At 37.6% G+C, this 25,405-nt stretch overlaps 1 protein-coding gene across 3 annotated transcripts; it reads left to right on the forward strand.

The window, feature by feature from the left end:
- Positions 1 to 1,994: 1,994 nt before the first annotated feature.
- Positions 1,995 to 23,826, forward strand: Nopp140 (nucleolar and coiled-body phosphoprotein 1). 3 transcript variants are annotated; one of them, XM_069844748.1, is made up of 12 exons: positions 1,995 to 2,153; positions 5,944 to 6,082; positions 8,381 to 8,459; positions 8,859 to 8,995; positions 9,080 to 9,352; positions 10,135 to 10,269; positions 12,385 to 12,486; positions 14,876 to 15,028; positions 15,663 to 15,859; positions 15,937 to 16,005; positions 17,553 to 17,636; positions 23,395 to 23,826. In XM_069844748.1, exons 1-12 carry the CDS (start codon positions 2,052 to 2,054, stop codon positions 23,548 to 23,550), a joined length of 1,626 nt encoding a protein of 541 aa, XP_069700849.1. In that variant the 5' UTR covers positions 1,995 to 2,051; the 3' UTR covers positions 23,551 to 23,826. The 3 variants fall into 3 exon arrangements, with proteins under 3 accessions (XP_069700849.1, XP_069700844.1, XP_069700845.1); XM_069844743.1 differs by lacking the exon at positions 17,553 to 17,636 and adding an exon at positions 19,277 to 19,728; XM_069844744.1 differs by lacking the exons at positions 12,385 to 12,486; positions 17,553 to 17,636 and adding an exon at positions 19,277 to 19,728.
- The last annotated feature ends 1,579 nt before the right edge of the window (positions 23,827 to 25,405 follow it).

The raw sequence follows: 25,405 nt of genomic DNA on the forward strand, positions 1-25,405 counted from the left end.
TCCACATCTCCCCATATTTTCCCGATTTTGCGCTCTCCAGCTGTAGATCATTTTCATTAGCCCATTCTGTCAGACGGTCGAAAGCGATTTGTGATCTGGATATCAGTACCATGTCATCTGCTTACATTATAATAACTGTATACGACCGGGTTCTCTGCTCTGACTACCGGTAGTCCATTGTTGCTATGTTGAAGAGGAGCGGCCTCAAGGGATCCTCTTGCAGTACACCATTTGTTTGTGCCAGCGGGTAGAATCTTTTTAGGTTGTCATCTATCTGCACCAAGTTTTTAGAGAGTATATATATATATATATATATATATATATATATATATATATATTTATTTATTTATTTATTTATTTTAGGAGGTTATTTTACGACGCTTTATCAACATCTTAGGTTATTTAGCGTCTGAATGAGATGAAGGTGATAGATAATGCCGGTGAAATGAGCCCAGGGTCCAGCATCGAAAGTTACCCAGCATTTGCTCATATTGGGTTGAGGGAAAACGCCGGAAAAACCTTAACCAAGTAACTTGTCCCGATCGGTAATCGAACCCGGGCCACCTGGTTTCGCGGCTAGACGCGCTAACCTTTACTCCACAGGTGTGGACTTTAGAGAATATATTTAGGATGATTCTTGTTAGGTAATGTCCTTCTCTCAGTAGGTTTTCCACTTTGTTGGCTAGTTTCTCTCTGTTTATGAAGTCGAAGGCCTTTGAGTAGTCAATGAATAAATAACGCGTAAAGCTTGCCTTTCTGTTCCTCTAACGCCTTCGCTACGTTCTGTTGCAAGCCCTGAACTGCATGTACTGTGGACCGTCCTCTTCGGAAACCGAATTGTTCTTCTGAGATGTTGTCTAACAGTTTGGTTAACCTGTTGGTCAGGATCTTCAATGGTGCGCATTTTCAGAGCGATTCCTCTGTAGGTATGAGGGTCTACGCTGTCTCCCTTGCCTTTGTAAAGGACGTTTATAACAGAGTTTCCCCAGTTGTTTTGGATGTCTGCCGTGCGGATTTATGTGCCATTGGCAACACTGACAATTATCTTCGCCATCTATTCATAACCAGGGGAAATTGTCAAATGACAGATCAAATACTATGGTATTACGAACACATTATCTGAGCAAAAATTATCATCGTTCTGTAGCACTGTAGCACATAAGGACGCCGCCCCTAGGTACTACTATTGTAACTTTTCTTTTTTATAAATTTTCCTACCATATTAAATTATACTAGGTTATGCAAAATAATTGTAAATATAATTTTGACACGCACAGAAAACCAACAAGCGGGGAAACGTAATCAACTGTAGCATCAAGAGGACTAATAATATATATAGTCCTCTTTTGTAGCATATGACATAACATGGCCCTACAACATGTTGCGCCGCATGGAACGCTCCTGCCATCTAGCGGTAAAATTTCGCATAAGATATCCCTAATCCAGCAAGCTGAATAGGAAACAAAGTTAGCAGGGGGCTTCTAGGAAATCTTGGATCCGCCACTGGGCCAATCTGATAATATCACAGTCTAGTATATACAGTCGCGAAGCTCAATACGTAGTAAATATGCAAACATTAGGTAGTTGCTCACCACTAGGATCGCTAATATCGCCTCATTACAGGAAATGCAAAATAGAACCGTCACAGTCTATTGTTTCTAGCACCCTCAAACTCAAGCTTCTATTTATTTGTCTATGTTCATGACTATATAGTAGACTGTGATAATATGTGATCAGGGGTGAAATATACTTGTTGACAAAACCGAAAGAATTCACGTTTACCTTGCCATTGTTAAGTTGAAAACAAAAGCTGTAACAAATAAGTCGAAATAAAGATGGCTTTGAAGCCTGATCACAATATAATATATACGTAAACAGAACTTTGGTTTTATCTGTGGCGCTGTGGCATTGGCTGGCTTTCATCCTAATTTACATTCTCTATGTACTACCGTCATCCATGGTGCTATTGGATTTCCGTGATCTCCTATGATTCCCGCAAGCGTTGTGTAGCTTGCTGTGTGGCGTTGGTTTTCTTTCCATTCTCGTGCAACATGGCGACTGTAGAAGATATTGGTGTTGCTGCCTTAGTGTATGATTATTTGCTTAAAAAGGACATTTCGCTAGCTCAAATTTTTCAGAAGAAGACTAAAGCTGTAAGTAAATATGTTTGTTGATGTTTCATAGTCACTAGTAACTGATTTTAAATGTATATGTTCAGACGCCCAATGTATCTTATATATTTGTGTACCACGTGGTTTTAAAAGTGTTTTGTGTCTGTCCATTATCTTACAATAAAGGCATCAGTTCTTCAAGATCTACTTTTATAGTTTATATACTCACACTGTTTAAAACCCATCTTACATATTCACGTGTTTAGTGGCTGATGCACAGCCGATGTATTTTATTTACTGTAGTATGGCAGAGTCATTTCTTTGGTACTGTATGTAATAGTGGGGAATGCGCACAATATGCAGGGTTTGGATTCATGTGTATCAATATTGATACGATATTTTGCATTGGGCAGTAACATAGAATAGAATTATGTTGAGCGAGTTATTGTATTTCATTGAAGGTTTTTTTATTGAATTAACCTATAAAGCCTACTACAAGTTCGAAAGGACATGGATTACACAATTGCCGGTAACTATCAACGACTATCCATAGTTAGAGTTTGATCAAATGGCGGCAGGAATGCTTCACTTATCACTTGCAGATGATGTTACACTTGCCTAGCCATTTTTATTCGCGGCGTAGAAAAGAACCGATGAACTTCTCCAGCTAATATCGTTGCGTGACACAATGAAGTGATGATCCTTAGTTAGAGATGGTACACCTGCCGAAAATCCAGTCTTGTCATTTCCTTACAGATTTGTTTGTAGCACATTACGTACTACGCTACTATTTTAGGCGAAACAGGTGAAGTCGGCACTTCATACACTGATAGAGTTTGTTCCTTAGCTTTCTTTGCCCGTGTAGTAGAACAATGAATACGAAGTAATTTTCTTAGCATTCCTTTTAGCACCACGTGTTTGTAACTGAATGACTCTTTAAGTGCATTCCTTCCAACTGTACACTTAACGGCAAAAAGAATGAGTCGGCGACAATTTATAAGTTCCAGATACATGACATTGCGCATGCTCGTCTCGTCAAAGCCGTAGTTCACCAAGTAACACATAATTAAACCATTTAAATTTACTGTATTTTGTTTGAGTGTAAAATATGCTGTAATACGAAATGTAGGGTTGATTCTAGATACTTCAGGGCCTCAGAAGATTGAAATAATAATATTGGTAAATACAAAATGAACCGAAGCGAATATGAACAGGAAAACCACGCATTATGCCGAAATTATATTAACGGTCTCAGTAGCGTAGCCTAAGTCGTTATTGGTCTATTGAATGAGGTGATAGTAGTAGCTCAAGGTTCGAATCTCTTACAATCTTTATTTTTTTAATTACAAATTTGCCATATATGTCTCGCAAAGCTATAATTAGGCCTATGTGGCGATATCTCTTAGAATATACCCAAACTCAAATAATAAACCTCCCTCTCTCTTCTAAGCAACACACCTGTCTATTAATAAAACGTTCTGTCTCGTCATTACGCTTGAGGATGGCAGGGAGACAACAATTCATTGCCCTGATTCACATAGGTTATTCTGTGGCCAGAGAGATTGGAGTCCCATTGTCAACTGCTAAGCAGTGGACTAAATTGTTTATCGAGAATGGTGAAGATGTGAATCGTCCCAATCCTGGTCGGCCATGCATCTCTACAAGGGAAGAGGTCGCCATGTTATTGAGTGAAGTTTAAGTTTAGAACCGCCTCTCAACTCAAGATGGCGTCCAACTTTCCTGGTTTCCCACACACCAATGAGGAGATGTTTTAGAGATCGTGGCTTACGGTGTTGTCGAGCTGTGAGGAGAGAACAGTTGACGATGGAGCATGCCGTGGACCATGTAGCGTATGCTATTTTCCGACAGGACTTTGATTGGAGAAATGTCATTTTCTCCGACGAGGTAATTGTCTCCAGTAGCAACGATGGTCCTGCCCTAGTTTATCATATGGATGGCCAACAATATGATGAACGCTTCGTGAGACGACTTAACAGGTCGGGTCGCATGAGCGTCACGTGTTGGCTGTGGATGTCATACGATGGGACAGGACTTCAGGAACGCATCCACTGTCGGTTTACAGCAGAAGTCTACAAACACATTTTGGTAAATGTAATGATCCCTTAAACGATATCCAGAAGGAACACTTTTCTTCCAGCAGGATAATCACCCGGTACACATTGCCAACCGGATTCAAAGATGGTTTACGAGGAGGCGTGATGTCGACCCGGTCGACTGGCCTCCAAAATCACCAGATGTGAATCCGATTTAAAATTTGTGGGCTACAGTCAAATGGATCCTACGCTCTAATTTGGCAGAACAACCACCCATTCGGACAGCTGACGAATTATGGGACTGAGTTGTAGATGCGTGGTAGGAGGTGGCCATGAATTTAGACCTGTTCCATAATCTTGTGGACTCCATGTCTCGCAGAATGAGGGCAGATGTTGACTCAGGTGGTTTATAGACGAGATACTAGTCCCCACAACAGGCCTTTTTTTTTTTGTTTGTTTATTTAACTATTTATTTATGTTTGATATGCCTCGGGTTTTCTAAGATGTGAAACAAGTATTTTTGTTTATACAGGCCAGGTCTCTTCTATTAATAGCCCACAAGTGATGGGCAATAATATTTTTACAAGGCAGGCATAACGAAGTTTATTAACAAATACCATTTCACATTTAAACTAATAAATTAATTAAAAACTAAAATTTAAAAAAAAATTTACCGTAATGGGAGGCGAACTCTCAACCTCTGCAACGAATGTCTGACATCTTACCACTGGGCCACACACTGCTCGTAAGGTTGACTACATTGTAGACTGACGACTTTCAATGAAGAGACACCACAGCAATGCCTTGCAGTGGGTTACGTTTACACGAGTGAACCGCACGATAGAAATTAGCATTTCTGTTGACCAAGAGTCGGGCCATTCTTTTTGCCGTTAAGTGTATGTTGCAGCATTGCTAACGTGAGTTCATCCCACGGTCCTTTATTTTAAGATCCAGAGGATGGATCTTAAAATAATACGTTTATACGAATAGTGGTGCATTCAATTCAAACATTTTTCACCGAAAATTAGTCTCTTCTTGGTAGCGCTCTTGTAGGCCTACAGCTTATACAGAATTACCAATAAAAATGGCTATAATTGTATAGTTTATGTACACTACACATAATTAAAAATTTCTTTTGTAGGTACTTATATATTGTGTGGAGGTCCCTTCCCAGTTTGTTTTGGATAGACCTACCTCTCCAAAAAAAATTATAACTCTTGACTTGTTCCACATTTTAAAGCTGAATGCTAATGTTAGGTCTACGGAATGCGACAAATGTGAAAAAAATGAAAATGATAACGTTGTTATTTTACGAATTTCTGTTCTTAGTTTCACTCTGTAAGGTGGGAAGAAAATCAGTGGGCTATGTTGTTGTTACTCCTCGCTCTAGAATTTTCTACCGTGAGAATTGTACAGTTCAGAGTTCTTTGGCTCCACCAATACAGGAGTCTTTGTTTCTCTTAGTCTGAAATGTAAGCTGTAGAACAAGTCTTGTGAACAGCTGAGATGTCATTCCTACAAGTACCTATTTAATATAACTTACGGTATTAGAATGGATCTGTACACTTATGTAAAATATATGGCGAAAAGGACAAATTTGTTTTGACATTCTAAAACTTGTTTAACAGTACGGGGAAACTATCTCTCATTTGTATTTCAGTAAGATTACCTGCATGTTTTCCCTGGAGATGAGAGCAACTTTTCTTGGGAATCTTTCATCTCAATTCCACAGCCGACAATGTCAAGTAATTTAGTGTGTATTGTGATCTTTATTTCAGTGTCCATTAGTAAAAGGGTCGCCGACAATTATCGATGTCTTCAAGCAGTACCAGACTAGTCCAGGACCGAAGAAGAAAGTCCAGGTGCAGAATCAGACCGCGAGCAAAAAGGCTCAGTCGTCATCTGACTCGAGTTCAGGTGGGTTGTTAACAGATACGCGGAGTGGGAGATTTGTTTGCATTATTACTCGCTGGTTGTGCCATCTGTTAGTAAATATTCAAACCTGATTACCGTATTGTTAAATTTTATTGCGATTAAAACCTACTTCACTGTGACATTTCAAACTCAAGAAAGCAATCTGTTTTCTGCTCATCTGCCAGCTTTCCATCCTTGACTCGAAAAAGAAAGAAAATAGTCTTGTTTGGTGATTACGTCTGTTCAGACAACCCTACCGCTTCTAAAGACAGGAATTGGTGTGACCAATCCCGTAAGTATAATAGTTCCTTCAGTTTTCAACCAGTCATGATCATGAATTACTGTATAACTGTCAAAATCTTGATTTGAAATTGTTCCTGGTTAGTAAAGTTTCAAACTTTTTTTTAGAATTAACATAGGTTAAATGACCACTTTCAATGTGTTTAGGTCACATTCAGTACCTGCTATATTTCACATTCCACCATTCATTTATTCACCTGTATTTGAAATTCTTAACATTAGATGGCAAGTACTGAATTGTGAATAATAAAAATCAATATTTTATCAATAGCTCAGATTCTTAACACTGGATGGCAATAAACATCAGCACGAGATGACAGTATGAACAACAGTTGATATGGCTTCTGAAGGTAGGACAGCAGAGTTCTGAAACATGCTTAACTACTGAAGTGTTTTTAATACTATGTACATTTTAATGGCTGTATGGCATGTAGAAGGTTGTTCCAACATATGAAGCTCGATATGCAAGTAAATTAAATTGAATAAAAGTATGCTGTTATTTCATTTTATTAGTACTGTTAATGACGTAGCACATCGCTCGTGGCTTCCCTCATGCTGTGCTTCACTCTGCACAGATGAAACCCACTTGATGTTACTTGCACGTGGATTCAAGTTCTGTGGTACCCCAACACCTTATCAAACAGAAGTAAAAAGTAGAAACAAATACATCAAATTGATATAAAGTTACTCATTCAGAATTGTGAATATGAAACATCGAGTGTTCCAGGGCTTAATTTTAGGTCCATTATTGTTTCTAATTTATATTAATGATTTGGCCTCAACCATAAATCATTTATTCCAGGTAATCTTATTTGCAGATACATATGTGTGATTATCTCAAGTGAACAATGATTACTTTATAAACATTTCTAATGTGTTGTTAAATCTAATGAATGATGTGTGTTCTGCACTTAATGTTGATAAAAGCAGAGTAATCATATATAGTGCATACGATAATGGTCATTTTTTAATGTTAGTTTAAATGGATTTGATCCATAAGGACAAAGTTTCTTTGTTTAGAGTTGGGTAGTCACTTGAACTGTAAAGCACACATAGAATACGTTGAGCTCTTTCTGTTATCGCCTATTGGCATAATAAACACACTTAAAATGGCATACTTTCATTCTAAACTGAATCTGGGATTAATATTCGAAGCTAACTCGTGCTAATTGAATAATGACAGTTGTGCATAAAGAACAGCATGTGATAAAAATTGTATAAATCTTGACTTCACCTGTCCCTGATGTTTTATGTTAAAAATCTAGATACGTTTAGTACTAATCAGTTCAAAGTTTCAGCTGAGTACTCGTGTATTACAGTCTAATTTAATTATCTTAAAGCTTTGTAAGACCCAAGAGGAAATGTTATAAGAACAGAACTGAAAATTTTCACCATGTTCATACCTTCTGTTTAATAATGTGCGTGTAAATTAATCTGCTTGTGCGTAATTATGTACTACACAGGGTATCTCTTAATTAGACCAACAAACTTTGGGCTGGGTATAATTAATTGGGCAATCTTACAGGACGAGATTGAGGTGAACATTTATTTGAAAATTAATTAATGAATTTAACTGATAAATCATTAATGTTACAAGTATTCTCTTGACCCAAAAATTACAGAAAAAACAAACATGAAAAGATAAAGGATGACACTTACTGCACTTGGCAACCCCAAGAAACTGTGTGTAGATTGAATTAACAACAGATGTTGCTGTGTGGTTGGCTGAAATCAGTTTTGCTTTGATAGAAGTCGCCATGATATGGAACTGTGAAGTTTTAATCTGACTATACATTACTTTCAAAAGACAACTTATTCCTTTTACCATGGTAATTAAGTTATAGACAAATTTCTGAAGTCGTTTCGTATTAAAAGAGTCTGATTTAAATATAGTGCAACCATTGAAGACTTAGGACATACCTCCATGAGCGATTGGAGAAAGGTTGATTTGAGATGAGTATTCTGTTGGGTTCTTAAGATGCTGTGCATTTCTTGTTACAGAATCTGATGATGACGCTCCTCCACCCAAGAAGGCAATTACTCCAGTTAACGGGAAAGTGGGAAAGAAGCCTGTCCCCAAGTAAGTAGTTCCAGTGGAAGAGATTGTGTGAAAGTGAATTTGTTGGTGAGTGTGAACCACAATAGAAATAGGCTTGTACAGCTTTCAGTATTGGGTTCCCTCAGTCATTTTCTGCAGAGCCGCACAACTTCACAACGTCGCTCCCTTTCCGCGTGTGCGAGAGAGAACTGTCGATACTTAGTTAGATCAGGTATTTGATGAAAGTAGACCTACATATTATTTATTATTTGAAATAGGCTACTGTAAATTATAATATTCATTGCTAAAGATTTTTCTTAAAAATATGTACAAAGGGTGTGCATTTCATATGCCAGCAGATACGGTAGTTAATGCATAATTATGTGAATGAAATTAGCTCTCTTTTGGCATGGTGTTAGCATTTCACTGTGTTGTGCTCAGGGAGTCGAGTTCAGACGACGACAGCTCAGACGAGCCGGCAGCAAAGAGCCCTCTTAAACCGCAGCCAGTGCAGAAGCAGCAGCCTGCAGCAGAAAGCAGCAGTGACGACAGCAGCAGTGAAGAAGAAGCCCCAAAAGGTAAAGGAAGTGGAAAACAGTCTGAGTGTGCGAAAAGCTTGCTGTGATCCTTGTAAGGTGACTTGATATTTGGGTATGTTCTAGTGCCTGTCAAGGCAAGGACTCCAGCAACACCTGGAAAGACTCCAGCAACACCTGGAAAGACTCCAGCAGTGCAGAAAATGCCTCTGAAGTCTCCAGCGATTCAGAAAAAGCAGGAGTCATCGAGTGAGGAAGACTCTTCAGATGATGAACCAACAGCAAAACAGACTCTAGCAATGAGCAGGCAGTCGTTAAAAACGCCTGTTAAAACGCCAGCGAAGCCAGTCACTTCTCCCAAGAAGACAAAGTCCTCTTCAGATTCTTCTGATGATGACAGTGAGTGCCACTTTACTTCAGCATGTAAAATGTAGCATAAATGAAATTGTTATTGAAGAGTTACTTGATAGATGTATGTCAACAGTTCCATGTTAGGATTTCGCTGTGTTTTCAAACTATATTTAAACTAAATTTAATGACCTTCTCTGATTTTATCAGCTTGCTGGAATATTTTTCGTTTATCTCAGACTTTTGAGACACAGAGTTTAACAGCCAGAGGGACTTTCCTTGACTTGCAAGTCTTGCATGCCTACTACCCGATGTTTTAGTTTTTACAATTCTAATCTTCAGAGTTCAGTTTTTACTGTACTCACCATCCACGATAAGACAAAGAAATGAGATCTGTGCTCTTGCTGAGTTGTCAGTGGAGAATGTGATTGTTCCCCACCCTCAGTAACTTTATGGCACCATAATTATCATGATGATGAACTCTCATCCAGTATAAAGAAATATCGTCATTGGTTGACATTAAAATTAAGAGAATAGGCTGTTATCCTCAATTTATGAAACTCTCGTTTTGATGACAAATAATAGAGTGCCTGTAGGCTGTTACAATTATTAGAATTATCTTCTGATTTGAGCTTGAAAATCGTATTTCCCTGTTACAGTCTTGGTTGCATGTATTCAGAAGCTAAAACTGTCATTTTGTTAAGATGTTACATGTCACCAGCCTAAATGAAACATGAGTGTTCAAGGAAAGTTGGTTATTTTTAAGTAATAGAATCACAAGTATAAGCTCGTGACTGAGCACACACACTTCTTATTGAAGATACTTTCTGTAGGCTCTGATGAAGAGACAGCCCCTGTTAAGATGCCTCTGAAACCCAAGGCATTGCAAGTGCCTCAGAAAGCCACTCCTGCAAAGAAAGCTGTTCCAGCAAAAGCAGAGTCGAGCTCAGACGACAGCGACAGTTCAGGTAAGAGTTTGTCTGTTGCCTCTTGAGTGCATAAAGGAAGCAACGTGTAGAAATGTTGCCCTATTTACCTTCCCATCGCTTATAATACCCCTTAATTTTAACTATCATTGTTTGCGTGGCCGTGGCAGGAAGATCGACATCATTAACAAGATAACCGTGCAGTCAGCTACTGCTGCTCTTTTCATAACTGACTTATCGGTGTTCATAATTAAAAGTTAATTGACTTTCTGTATGTAAATACCAATTACTGTATATGAAGTGATGTATATTTCTTACATATTATGACAGAAAGTATATCAAGAACAGTAAAATAAATAAAAAACTACGAAAGAGGGAGATAAGACAAGTTTTTTTCACTTCTACGTACTCCTTTTTTAAGGTAAACGTTTTAATTTCTTTAAGTCGTATGAATTTTAATAAATTTGACTGAAATATTATAAGTATGCTGAGCTAAACTGTGAGAAATGAGATCTTATTTGACTTTTACGGCTAAATACACAAAAATTAAACCTGCTTGTTGATATTTGAGTTCAATAGAAATAAATAAGCTTAACATACATCTTCACTTGTAAAGTTACAAATAAGATAATAGTCACTGTTAATCCTACTAACGATATGAATTATAGCAAACTCATTTTTAGTCTCTTGCATGAATCACACTTTTCATCTTTGGGTACAGCACCACAGTGTACACACACTTGGCCCTGATCACTGAAACTTGACGCAACCAGCCACTATCATTTTAATTTATTCTTCACATAACGCGATGATTGTGTGGTGAAATACGGTTTATCACTAGAAAATAAGGGCCGTAAAAGAAAGAAACCACTTTCTGTTGTGGAAGAAGTTAATTTGATTCAGAGAAGAAGACTTGATTGGCACCCATTTCCTCCTTAGTTGTTGTTTGTCCCTCCATACAGTAATTATTCATAATTTAATTGCTGCAGCTTTTTTGAAAATAAATTGAATTTTTACAGGAGTATTCATTATTCTTTAAACAAAAGTAGCAAATTCCTATTTAGTGTCACCCCCCACCAATTTAAGGTTAATTATTGTTAATCACTCAGAAACTTCACCACATCATGTGATCATGTGTACAAAAACTCAAGGACGTAGCTTGAAAAATGTAGAAAATAGAAATTTCAGCCATCACCTGATTGGAATAAACTCACGGGGATCCTAAAGAAAATTGCAATACATAAGTGGCTGCACCCTTGAACTCCAGTTCCATGCAAATTGCAAATTAAGGAGGTGACAGGTGAAATTTTTGTCATTTTCAGTCAAAAATCGCATTTTCGTTTTCGTGTAAAAAATGAATGGCAATCTCTTATTCATATATTATGTTCACTAAGTTTCAGTGCTCTGTGGTGCTCGAAAGCATAACACTTACGCAATTTTTTTTTAAATATTTTTCTGAGGACTAGAAAAATTGTATTGTTATATCAGGGTGCAACTGTCCGTACTGATAAATGTTGGGTTAGCAATTACAGCAGAAACAGAGTTGCGAGTATTATAGCTTCTACTTCATATCTCCTCACAGGGAATCGTGTAGTTCAGGATTTCCGTCAAGATTATACCTTCAATTTCATTACCATCAACATCAAAATTTTTACCATCAGAAGTTTTTTTGTAGATTTAGGATGAAATGTAAATCTTGTTGTGAAAGTGTTTTTTTGACATTATCCAAAATATAATGCGATCCTACAACCCTTGTGAATGCCCTTGTGGCTCCAACAGCTTCTCAAGACGTCGTGTGAAGAGCTATGCAGGTTTTTCAATTGTCGCATCTTGCTGAAAGATAATTTCATATGGAGAAAGATGAGCATCTTATATTTTCCCACTCAATGCAGCGTGAATCTTGTTTAGAAAGTTAGACCATTTTCTAACTGCTTGCCAAAGCACCATTTGTGAACTGTAAGCTACACAAACTGTCACACTTCACAGGCTTTGTATGCTCTTAGGAAACACGTGGTTCTGTTCTGTACCTAAACCAGATGTTTTTGTTCTGGAGTATACCACATTGCATTGGATATGAAGCTGCCCCACGTATTTAGTGGATCTGACACGATTTTGTGATGAGATCGTAGTTTTAACTATGTGTTAATTTGGTGGCAGAAGAAGCACGGCCAAAATCCACGCCAGCTCCTGTGCGGAAAAGCATTCCAGCGAAAGCAGATTCCAGCTCTGAGGAGGACAGTTCAGATGACGACGCGCCAGGTATGCTCATGCCATTATTCAAACTTCATATTGGTTACTGCTACAGAATTGAACAGAGCATACATTTGTGTACAATCTGGAAAAAAAGAAAAATGCCATTGTCTGTAGGTTGGCAAAAGCATCTTCCTGGGTTTAATTATTATGTTGTCTCTTGGTGCATTTTATTGCTATAGATTTACTTCTTCAATCTGTAGTAAAATTCTAAATTTTAGTGTAGGAAGTTTTGAAGTATTGTGCAGTCTCTGTATTAATCGGCACAGTCCAATATAGCATTGCTCATTCTAAGCCGCATAACTGGACAGACCTGGCCAGTTCATTAACGACTTCTTCCTCCATATAATTTATGTATACCAAACAGAAGTCTAGAAATATGACACTTAAGATTTCGTGCTTTTTAGTATTTATCATTTTGAATTGCGTGTAATTTTAGCATTTATGCTTTCAAAATTTAGTAGATTGTAGACTATTGACAGGAGATAGTAATTCAAGGATAATGAGTTAGGAAATTGCAAATTAAAGAAATTTTGAGCTGAAATCAAACTATAATCTACACTCAACATACATTCATTTCAGGCATTAAAATTTAAATTGCGCATGTTTGGCATCCTACATCTTGTCTGTTGCAATCACTTTACACAGGGCTGCAGCAGAGATGAAGAGTGCCATTAACATCATTTATGTTTCTGTCATTACTGATGTTTTCACACAACTATACAAATTCATCCGCACTATTTGAAAATGGCAACTTATATTTCATACATAGAGAGACTCAAATTTCGCGACTCGCGAAAATTTAAGAACATTGCAAAATGATGCAAAACGTGTTTTTACGTAATTTGTAACACACATTCACATGTATTTCGACACATCAAGTACCCGGGAATTTTTTAAAACTTACCTCTATCAATGAATTTCTACTTTTATTCGAGAAATTTAGTAGCATCTAGCGAAAAATCTTAAACTAAAGCCGTAATTCCTCCCGTGCCCTTCTCCCCCCTCCCCCACATTCAGCAGTTTATTAACACCGTACCAAAACAAATATGTTCACTGTATAAACAAAAGTATTACGCCACTTTTAACTGACCAGAGAACAAATCTCAGCATAATAAACTTGGAACTCTTGTCATCTTATAACTATGAAAGGAAACAGAGTTTGTTAATGTAGGCTTATAATTTTAGTTGGTGAGTAGGGTAAACATACATTTGTTTTTTTTTTATACCTTAATTAAGAGTTTGTCCTTAGTCATTAGGAAGCTACTACAGTATCTCTCTTTCCCCTTGCACACTAATAAAACTGTAAACAGTGCCTGTTGCCACACTGATATAGATGATCACAGAACCCAAGAATTTTTCTTTTTCACCCAAGAATTTAATTATTTTACTCAAGAATTTTTACCTTTGTCACTCAAGAAATTTGAGGATCCCTATTCATACATTGGAGTAACTCTCGATCAACCCCCCCCCCCCCCCCCCATTGCTGGGTTAAAGAGCTTGTCCAGTTCCTGGAAGATTGTCATAATCATTTGTACAGTCTCAGTGTTACTGTTTTCATTAACACATTCAATCCAGCATGTAATTTATTAGTGATGGAAACCATTCGTTGGCACTTCTTCCTAATCCGCACTTTATACTATATGGCCATCCTACAATTTATGTGCAAGAGAATAGCACGATCCCGCTTTGAAGTTTCAGCAAAGCAACCTGTTCCTATCTTACATATACTGAGCATTGTTTGGCAACTGTTTTTCTGAGAATTCTTGTCAGCGTAGAAATGAAAAGCTATTTTTTAAGCAGAAAAGCACAAATTTGTTAAAAATAGTTTTTCTTTTTACAATTCCTAGTTGGTAATTGGTTTATTTTGCGATGCTTTATCAACTATCATAATGTCAGCAAAATGAATGTAGGGTCCAGCACTGGAAGTTACCAGCATTTTGGCAGACATCCAGTATGTGACTGTGGTTGAGTTACCATGTCATTTGTCTTTGTACATTCTCTCTCACAAGTATCAGGATTTGTTTGAAAACCTCTTTTTTCACTGATCACTTTTTGGCATGAAGGCCAGGCGTACATCTGTATGTAGCTAGAGCAACTAGACGAATATGTAACAGTTGATGCATCGCAATCTCGTTGAATGAGATCATTTTTCTCAATTTCTTTTCTGAACCCAGTGGACGAGAAAACTACATCGTAGTGCGCATTTAATTCAACTTGTGTTAATTGTTTCTTTTTACTTTGATGTGCTAATTACTGGAATTGACTTTACAACCCTTGAGTGGAAGAGTATAAATTTAATTTTATTCTATAATTCGGAGATTGTCTGATAATGAAAACCTAATGCTTCTTTCCTAACGCCATTTTCACAGTACAAGGTGTGTGTATCTTGTTGCAGTTCCTAAGCCAGGAGTGAAAGCTGCAGCAACTCCTCAGGTGAAGAAAGCAAACAAACAGCTGGCCACACCGCATCCTGTGAAGAAGCAGAAGCAGGAGTCCAGCTCAGACGATTCCAGTTCGGATGACGAAGCAGCTCCAACACCGCTTAAAGGTAAGGGCAACATGCGCGAAAACGATCCAAGCTCATCACACACTACAAAAATCGCATCTGCTTTTGTTGCTGTGTGAGCCATGTACAGTAAGTGTGCATTTGCTCTAGAGATGGTTTAAGGATTGAGTTTATGCTTCCCTGAACATTTATAAATTTTGATAGCTTCATGGACATATCTTTTTATTTGTTGAAGAATTGAATTATTGAGTTCTGTGTAGCGTAGTCGGTATAGCGCTGGCCTTTTATCCTCGAGGTTGTGGGTTCGATCCCGGTCTAGGTCGATGGCATTTAAGTGTGTTTAAATGCGACAGGCTCATGTTGGTAGATTTACTGGCATGTTAAAAATCTCCTGTAGGACAAAATTCTAGCACACCGGCAACATTGATATAACCTCTGCAGTTGCGAGCATCGATAAATAAACCATAATTTTTTTTATTGTGAATTATTGACGCAAATTTTACTCTTCCCAGAAAGCCATATAACAGATGGAGATATCTCCAGCTGAATGACCTTTAATAAGAAATTGTTTAGAATACTGTTGTACACTACAACCGTCTGAGCCATACAATTAAGAATTTGGAGATGCATGCCACATTCCCATTATATGTAACTAATTCAGTTTGTCCTCTGTTAGGTTCAAAACCAGTTCCTCCCAAGAAGTCAAAGTCAAGTTCAGATGACTCTGACGATTCGTCTGAAGATGAGGCTGCGGCCACCAAATCAGCAGCAAAGAAGCCGGCGCCCGCTGTGAGCAAGAGGAAGCACGAGGAGTCGAGTGAGGACAGCAGTGAGGAGGAGGAGGAGGAGGAGGCCAGCAGCAAGCACAAGCCTGTGAGTGCGGAGTGGCAGCAGCCCTTGTGACGGCAGTCCTAACGAACATATGTGAAACTTTTGTTTTTTGTTTTCAGAAGAAGCAAGCATCAGAACCGTACTCGAATTTCGTTAAAGGTGGCACCACCTTCAATGGAACAGATAAGGTAAGCTGCACTCAATGTAGCTTTGTCTGGTGGTCACTGCCTTCGCAGTGCAGTGTGTCATGCTGCAGGGCAGGGTATAGTGCAGTTCAGTGACTAAAGAATGGATGTAGCCTACACAATGCGTCAAAACAAGACGACAAACAGAACTTTACTACAGTTTGCTTCCACTAGGGTTGTCAGCTTAAGCAATTAAACATTTTATTTTGACAGGGATTTGATGAAATCTGACTATGGTGCCAGTCTTTCTGAGAAAAGGTTGGCATCAGCTTTCAAAGCAAGCAACTGTTTTCACTAATAAGTTGGATATCGTCGCTGTGCCTCCAAAATCTGCTGTGTGTTCTCAAAAAGATTTTGCAGGAGAAAGAAAAAAAGCATTGCCACTTTTAAGTCCCTTGATTTTTAAAACTACTTTTGGTATTATTTCAATCACTACATGGCAAATGATGAAATTATACTATACCCTGCCTTGCAGTTGTATGCTTCAAAACTAATGTTATAGTCTGGGCATGGATGAATAATAGGATGCAGAAGTTACTGACTTTCCCGTTTCAAACGCTAAAGGTGCTAACATAGAAATTGATATTGCTGCATTTGGCAGATTCAGGAATTCGGTCTGGCTGTACATTGAATGGGTTGTTAACAGATAAGAGATGTACCTATCCTTTAGTTCTAATGTTCACCAGACGAAGATAGATAGATAGTGCTGACTGCAGTTTTGCATCCTATTATATTTATCCATGATTCGCGTCTTACATTATATCCTAATGGCGAAACCTTGCCATTCTTCCCATATTACTACATATGATAGTGCATTATCCTTATTGTCTAGTTATCAGGTTGAATTTCCTTTTACCAACTTTGTTTCGAATTTTGGTACTGATAAATATGCAGTTACTTTTTTATTTTTTATTGTTTTGTTGACATCATCGTTTGCCTTTGAAGAAGCTGCAAACATTCATAAAACGAAAGTTACTAGCAAGTGTATGAAATTAGAAAATAATTAATAATATTAATAAATAATACAATAATAATTAATAAATAAACAGCATACATTTCAAAGTGGCAGGCTATTCAGTTTTCAGAGTTTTTGCTAATTATTTCATGTGGTCAAAATAAATCTTGAAATTACGTTTCATGAATCCTAAACTGTTTAATCAAAGCAATGAATTTCATGTTGCCAGACAAAATACATTTTAATATTAGATCAATCAATTAATCACAAATAAATAATATTATTTCATTACATAGCATTGTGATGCCACTGCACTGGACCTTGGCTTCTCTCCACTTCACTCTGTCCTCACTCCCAGGCTTGTAATGTCTCGCAGTTCGTCGTCCATTCGCCTCTTCTTTGGTCTTTCTCTCCTTATTTCTCCCTCCATTCTTGCATTCATCATGTGATTTTACTAGCTTTGGTGATATCTGGTACAGTTGGCAACATTAAAAAGATGGCCCTATTAGCATCTTAGGAAACAATTTTATGCAAACTCCACTGCATTATGTAGTTATCTGCTTTAATTTCTTTGTAATTTAATTTGTTTTTGCAGCCCAAAAATGCACCTTTCAGAAGAGTGCGTGAAGAGGAGGTAGAGATTGATCCCCGGTTTTTGAACAATTCATTTGAATCAAAGGTAAACCATAACTTCGAGCTTGAATCCTTGCAGACCAAAGCAACGCATGAAAGTTCACACGGGTGGGCCAAATTGAAATGTGCGCACTTAAAATTTCACACATTGCAGTCCACTGAGGAGGGAAACTGATCAGGCATCACCACCACTTGTTCTCCCTTAATACAGGAATATTATCGCACCAAGAAGAAGCAGCATTCAGAAAACTCATGGTTAAAATGCACTGCGTATATGGCTGTATAGTGATTATGTTATGGGTGATAAGAGCTTGCTTCACTTACTGTGAGTACAAAATTCACTGTGGAGTGACAGTTGACATTCCTACGATATTAAGTATACGGAAACCTGTAAAACAGTTACACCTATGAAATGCTAGTATGTGAAAATCGTTAAAATAAATTAAGATCGAATCACACATCTCTGGGACATAATGGTTCATTCTGTTTCCGACATTTTTTCACGTCTGTTCTCACACTTCAGTTTTGTGAACTATTGCGACTTGCCGTAACTGAGATACTGACCTCGACCTCAGATGATGCGAGAAAGGCGAAGTCGGGGATTCACAAAGGCATCTTTCACGTGATCAAGGCCTGCATCTCTCACGTGGTCGTTCTCGGAACGCACACGCGCTAAAGACAGAGGGGAGACGAATTTTGTGCTGACAGACACGGCGATTCAATGATACAGGGATATTGAAGAATTTTCATTAGTTAGATATATGCGCGTTGATATCAAAGAGTTCATTATTTCTACTGGGAATAAATGGATTTTCTTTTTGTGTAGATTCGTGATTAAATGTTCTTCTTTGAAGAGCGGAGAATTTCTTTAAATATACAGAAATTTCTTTGAGGTTGGCAACACAATCTCGCACTGTGTTACCAGCCGTGCTGATGTGAAGCTGGAGTTCCGCTTAGTGCCTGTTATGCATGTGCGTTGCAATGATTTATCATGCAATGTCTGAAACTACTAATATAAACATATCGTTTAAATTGTAAGAAAATGTTCTTATAAGCATGTTTAATTTACCCGTATTCCATGTATAGTATACATTTTATTATTTTAGAAGGAACTATTTCAATGTGAGGAAGAAGATGACCAGCATGAGCTTGGAGGCATTGTGCGTCCAATAGCCAATCAGGAACCATCATGCCACGTGCATTTATTTACATTTACTTCAGTCTTTAGCTGGAAAGAGATTAGTTTATGCAAACCTGTTTTCCAGCTGATGAAAGGAAACATTTTGTTTCAAGCCCTTGCAAGTCAAACTATAGTACAGCATCATTAGTTTAAATGCCAAAATTAACGCGAAATGTTTGCTTTTAGCACGAAATTACTGTTTCTGAAGATAAATGTTAATTTATTTGAACGAAATTTTAATGCTTTTCATTTCTTTTTTTACAAAATGTTTATTCAAAGTACCCAAAGATGGATATTTATGTACAAAAATTTTGAATCTAATATTGAAAGTGGATTTCGAGTGTAATGTACAGTTTTCCTCGCCAGATGGGTCTTGCCGTTTGATATGTGAACTCTGCAGAGCTGTTGGTTGGTTTGCTCCTTCAGGCAGATGTTATGGTTGCCTGCGGTGTGCTTTCATGCCTTGTGGCCGTCTAACACTGCTTGCTTACTTTCTTGGGATCCAGGATGGCGAAGAAGAGGAAGACAATGAAGAGGGAGGCAAGAAGCAGTTCTGGGAGGACAGGCGGGGCTCCTTTGGAGGGAGAGACAATAGAGGAGGTGGCTTCAGAGGAGGTCGGGGTGGTTTCGGAGGCAGGGATCGAGGAGGAGGTGGTGGCTTTCGAGGTGGCCGTGACAGAGGAGGTGGTGGGTTCCGAGGAGGTCGGGGGGGATTTAGACACAGTGATGGAGGTGACGGCTTCCGGGGTGGCAGAGGGGGTGGTTTTAGGGGCAGAGGAGGGCGAGGGGGAGATAGGGGAGGTTTTAGAAAAAGCTTCGATGGCGAGGGCAATAGGGGAGGTTCCAGAGGAGGTTGGGGTGGTGGCGATAGAGGTGGAAGAGGAGGATTCCAGAAGAGGGATTCATTTGGCGGCAGCACGGAGAACAAGAAAATTAAGTTCGATGATTGAATTGGAAGGTGAGTGTGAACCGTGAGTACTTGGCATTGAATGGTGAGTCACGTGACAGCCGGCTTCTGTAAGCTTATGTGCAATCTGCTAATAAGATATCTCCTGCTAACGACATTCTCTAAGTAGCTCGAGAAGTACCTTCGAAAATGAAACTAAATCAAGTCCTGCAGTTTTAATTTATAGTTAAGAAAACTTCACAATCGAAGGAATTGGTGATGCAACTGTATTGTGCAAAATGAAGAAACGCCTGAAGATACGAAACATACCAAAAGAAAGTGAAAAATGCAGACTATTTTCTTTCACAGGCTATTGATGGAAAAGAAAGAGGAATTCTTCAAACTGGATTGTTGACTTTTCATTCTGTTGTAAGCTGGTAATCATTTATTACTCGCAATAATTTACATCTGTTTACCAAAAGTAAAAGTTTCGTCATGTGACTTACTTCAAGAATTAAGATTATTACCGAACCGTTCATTATCTGCAGAATTATAATTTGTCAAATGCCAGATATTGTATTGATGAATTGTAACTTGTATCATTACTCTTCTCTTTAGGGTTTTCTGTAGCATAGCTACGAAACTAAAAAGTCCACATGGAGTCTCGATCTTCATTTGTTCATAAAGGCATTATTGAGACATACTGTGCTTATTTTGTTATTGTAATAATTACTTACCTGCTTTCATGTTTTACTTTAGTTTTTATCTACTGTATGTGTCATAAAATACCCCAGAATTATAATATCAAGTAAGTACGTGTGAAGGGCAGGGATGTAATGCAGAACTGTTTAACATAGACTTAGAAACTTTCAGAAAGAAGGAAATATGAGAGGCATGAGAAGATTAATGAAAGGAACCTGACGGAATCTAAGTGGATGACGGTAATAACCAGTATTGCCATATCAGAAAAGCTCAAAATGCTCATGTCCATTTTTAGATCAAATGAAAACTATAAAAGTTCTAGTCCTGATGAGATATCAAATGAAATGATGAAACATTTAAGTAGTAAAGATCTTGATACTATTCAATTTAATCTGGCATATATGAGTTCCCTCTAATAATACCCAACCTTAAATAATAAAAAAAAAGTGTTAAAAGTTTATATAGAACAATTAAGAATAAAAAAATCAGCTGAAAATAGACCAACGTCCTTAACAAATACTTTTATGGAAAAGATGATCTGCACTGGACTTCATTGGATTCTCCACTTCCCCAGCTCAGGCAAGATTAGACAATATCAGTCCACAGCTCAACAAACAATTAAACTTAGTTAAGATAAACAGAGAACAGTACTTGCTGTATTTGTAGATTTTAGAAGTGCCTATGATTTAATATGGGGAATAAAGCTGTTAGACAAAATGCATAAAATGGGTATCAACAAGAGATCTTTTAAGGTTCTTTCTAGAGCACTACCCTATTTAACTTGATGATAAATGATTTGCCAAAAAAAAAAAAAAAAAAATTTAAAGTACAAAATATCACCTGTGCTCTTTTCACAGATGATTTGGTAATCTGGACATGGTCAAAAAGAAAACGTCGCCATCCACTCTCCTTGGTGCACTTTGTAAACTAGTTGACTGATACGAATGTTAATGCAGACAAACAAATTACCAAATATTCTCTTTAGCTCATAAAATACCTGCGGTTTCACTTCTGTTGAGTAACGAACACAAACATATAAATATTTAGATGGAACTTTTGATAGCAAATTAACCTGGAAACATCACATAGGTACAGTAATGGAAAAGACAAGTAGAAGACTTTCCATCTTGAAAAGACTAGCTGAAAGTAATTGGGGATGCTCTAGATAAGTTTTGAATACAACATATAAAACGCACATTAAACCAGTTCTCCAGTATTGTTGTGAAAGAATTATACAGCAAAAAAATCGAATTTAGATGAAATCGAGAGAGTTCAAAATAAGTGCTACGCATTATTACAGGTGCTGTTTCATCCACACCTTTATCAGTTCTGCAAGGTTTTGCAGATTACATTCCATTACAATCAGACAGAAACCAACATAGCCTAATTTTATATAAAAAACTGAAAAGAACAACGTAGACTGCTGGAGAATCTACTCAAATATTCCTAGAACCTCGGAGACCAAACAAGTTTTCATACAGAAAGTTAAGTATCTACAAAAACAATATAGCCTAGCATTAGACAAATGTAGTTTGGAATAGTTACATCTTCCACTTTATCCTGTCAATTGATTAAAAATCCATTATGATATAAATTCGATAGAAGAAATTAAAAACAGGATGAAAACCATTCGTTTGAAACTAATTGCACTAGAAACTATCAAGACGAGATTCCCAGAGAGTGAGTGCAATTTCTACATCAAAGATTACTGCAATTAGGAAGGATCACAGTGAAAATGGTAGTCGAGCTCTTGATTTAGGATCAAAGCCACATTCGAAAGGTGATCTTTTTTCGAGATGTTACACATTACACCATTGGCTGTAAAATTAGCAGTAACTTTAATAATACAACTGGTGGCGGTTTATACAGTAATTATTTTGTTCTTGTATACTGTTACTCTCTGTCAAAATTCATCTCCGGTGGAGAACTTGAGGCAGTCAGTATCACATTAATCTCTTACGTTTAGCAATTCTAAATCAGCTATACATTAATGCAAATACCTATACAACAACAAGAATTGCTGAAATTCGCCAAATTATGAAACACAATCTCTTCACAAAACAATAGTTAGGCAATGGATTCCTTCACACGGGAATTCTTGATAACGAGATAGCAGAAAAGAACACATTGACCCAGCTGTTTGCTTTGTAAAGAGGATATGGCCGACCTCAAGAACTGCTACAGATGTCATTACGAACTGGGAAGCAAGAAGGCAAATGGAAGAACTCCAATATGTCGAGCATTAGCAACCAGATAATTCTTATTAGTCTGAAATTGTCATTCGTAATTTATTATGAGAATTTGGACCAGAACCATCTTTTATCTTGCCTCCGTGTAGTCTGTGGATATGTGAATACATTGAACAGTCAGTTGAGGATTGGTTTGGAATGTATAAGATTGTCTGTTTAAAGCATTGCAAACTTTGCTTATAACTTTGTAATGCGAAAATTGTAAAGCACAACCGCTACCGTAAAACTTGTCTGGAGGTAATACAGTGCTTGAGTTGTGGAGGTGAAAATTGTATTGCAATATACTAAATATTTAGACGGAGGAGAGAAAACCTCTGCAAGACTAACCTTTCCAAATGAAAATAAAACAGACAAGGAGTATTGGGCTCACAAAGCATTGCTGTTCTTACTGTTTCTGACAATACGTGAATGTGTGTACAAGCCAAAAATTTCTTGAACTGAAAAGTAAGAAGCCTGAGGGTTAACTTGAACATACATAATGGAGACCCAGGACTGCAAGCAGGCTAGGCTTCTCCATGCTTAAGCTGTATATTGAGGGAAAGGAGCTTCCATATTTGGTAGTTTGTAGAAATAAAAAAAAAATGCCTTACATTCATGATACCATTCTGTAGCCAACTACAGGATCAAAAAGAGAGACTAGGAGTTATTTGTTGAGTTTGTCTTTGATAAGCGAGTTGTGCTGGCAGTGTAGCTCCAACAAACTAAAACTCTTTCAATAATAAGCAGGCAACTGTAGTGTAATACCTTGTTTCTGCTGTTTTCTTACAATATAAACTTTGCCTTGCAGAAAGGGGCGCGAGGTTCATGGGGAGAACGTGCTAACAATGACCTCAAGTTCACAAAGGGGAGGAGCTTCCGGCATGAGAAGACCAAAAAGAAAAGAGGGAGTTACCGTGGCGGACAGATCTCCACCGCAGTGAATTCTATCAAATTTGACGATTGAATTGTGGTGTGTGCAACTGCTGGACTTGATTTCTTTGTGCTCGTAGTAGAGTGCATCCACATGGTTTTATCTGTCAGCATTAAGTGTACATTCGGGCCTCTTATTCCATTTCACAGTGATTGTGTTTTTTTTTTTTTTTTTTATGTGTGTGACTCTAACATTGTTAGAGACGTGAACCGTTATCTGTTGCATCTAGAGAATGAGTTTTGTATTATAAGAAGTTATTTTGCATACCCTCATCATATATTTAATAAAGAAGTGGTATGTGTAGAACAACACGTTTCTGATGTGTCTTCACACAACATGGTACTTGATTGCATATCTTCACTGTTGCAGATTTCTTAAACTGCCCTGAAGGCATTTGTGTATTTTGTACAGTAGGCTTATTCAGGCTCTTGGGTTGGTATTCAAATGGTGATAAAATAATTATTTTAGGGTTTCTCTGTCTTGAGCATGCTACGAGATTTTTTGGGTATTTGCATCATGTTGTAAATGTAGAAGCATCCTACATAGTCATAAAACTTAGGAACCCCAGTGTTAGAATTAACCATGAAACACCTGCAGAGTGGGTTGCATACTTTCCAGCAGACAGGAGGTCATTCTGCATCTCGTGTCATATATGACTCGAACAGTAAACCAAAATTGTCGTTAACTCATTCATTAATAGGACAGATCCTTCACTGCAAATTCACCATTCTCCAGTCATTCCTATTTTCTGCCTTCCTCTTCATCTTCACATATTTTAATGTTGTCTATTACATGATATTTTCTTCTTTCCCATTCACCATTTCTTTCGGTGCATCCTGGCTAATTTCTTTTTCTCTTCCTGACGAATTTCAACATTATTCTTTCTAGCACAGGTTCATTTCTTATTTCGTCTGTACAAATTACAAAACAGAAATTGGACTTAAATAAAAAATTAAAGATTATACACAATCAGAAAAAAAAAAAAAGTAAAACCCGAATTTCTCCATACATTTTAACACGTTTCATTCTTCTCTATATGTATTCACATTTCAAATACTTCCATAATGTCCATAGAATGCCACATTCCATACAAAGCACTTTACCAGTCTTTTCCTTAGTTCCTTTTTTTTTAGAGCTCCACAGACAATGCTCCTTTTGCGATTGCTATCCTCCTTTTGACTTCCTGGTAGCAATTATTGTCTAATTTTAATTTTGGATGCTGGTTGCTGAAGGAACTGAGATTTGAGGTTCATTACTTCGTGTTACTGTTTCTCGACGCAGTGTTAAAGAATAATATTTTATTTAAAAGTGTGTAGAGAAGGTGAATTCTTTCAGCAGCTTTGTGGTAGGTATTGCTTTGATATAAAAGCAGTGGTGCATAATTTGATTTGAGCTACTTCTTATTGATGAACACAAGACTTACTGGAAAGTTTGTTTGAAGATAGTATGATATTTAAAACTAAAACATCTTGCGAGACTCCTGATATTGTAACTGTCATGGACATCATGGCTGGTGGGGACATGGCCCTGTCGCCCCAATAATTTTTCGGCAGAATAGTTCCGAGGGAAACTAATTTACCCAGTAAAAAAGATTAAAAAATACGTTTTTAATTGGACTCAGGTGATTTGAATAGGGTAGTGCATCCCAACCCTGTTTTGTGGGATTTTGCAAACTACTGTAGCCATCTGTGAAGCCACACTGCCACTCGTAAGACTACAGTTACTGTTAGCAGATCTTGGCTTATGATGAGGTTGGAAATACGAGTGGGGTCAATAAAGGTGTTCAGTCTGTCATTATATTGACAAACAGCCTTTGGTTAGTTTGATTGTGAATTGTGATGCTCATCTAGAACAGTAAAATGTGCTCTGAAATGGACCAATCAGTTGA

Source organism: Periplaneta americana, chromosome 14, assembly GCF_040183065.1.
Source record: "Periplaneta americana isolate PAMFEO1 chromosome 14, P.americana_PAMFEO1_priV1, whole genome shotgun sequence".
Lineage (NCBI taxonomy): Eukaryota > Metazoa > Arthropoda > Insecta > Blattodea > Blattidae > Periplaneta > Periplaneta americana.

Excerpts from the sequence above, each read along its gene's own strand:
- Nopp140 (XM_069844743.1), top strand. The coding sequence starts at position 2,052 with ATGGCGACTGTAGAAGATATTGGTGTTGCTGCCTTAGTGTATGATTAT. Across the intron at positions 9,353-10,134 it reads AGATTCTTCTGATGATGACA|GCTCTGATGAAGAGACAGCC; the intron begins GTGAGTGCCACT and ends TACTTTCTGTAG. Across the intron at positions 10,270-12,384 it reads AGACGACAGCGACAGTTCAG|AAGAAGCACGGCCAAAATCC; the intron begins GTAAGAGTTTGT and ends ATTTGGTGGCAG.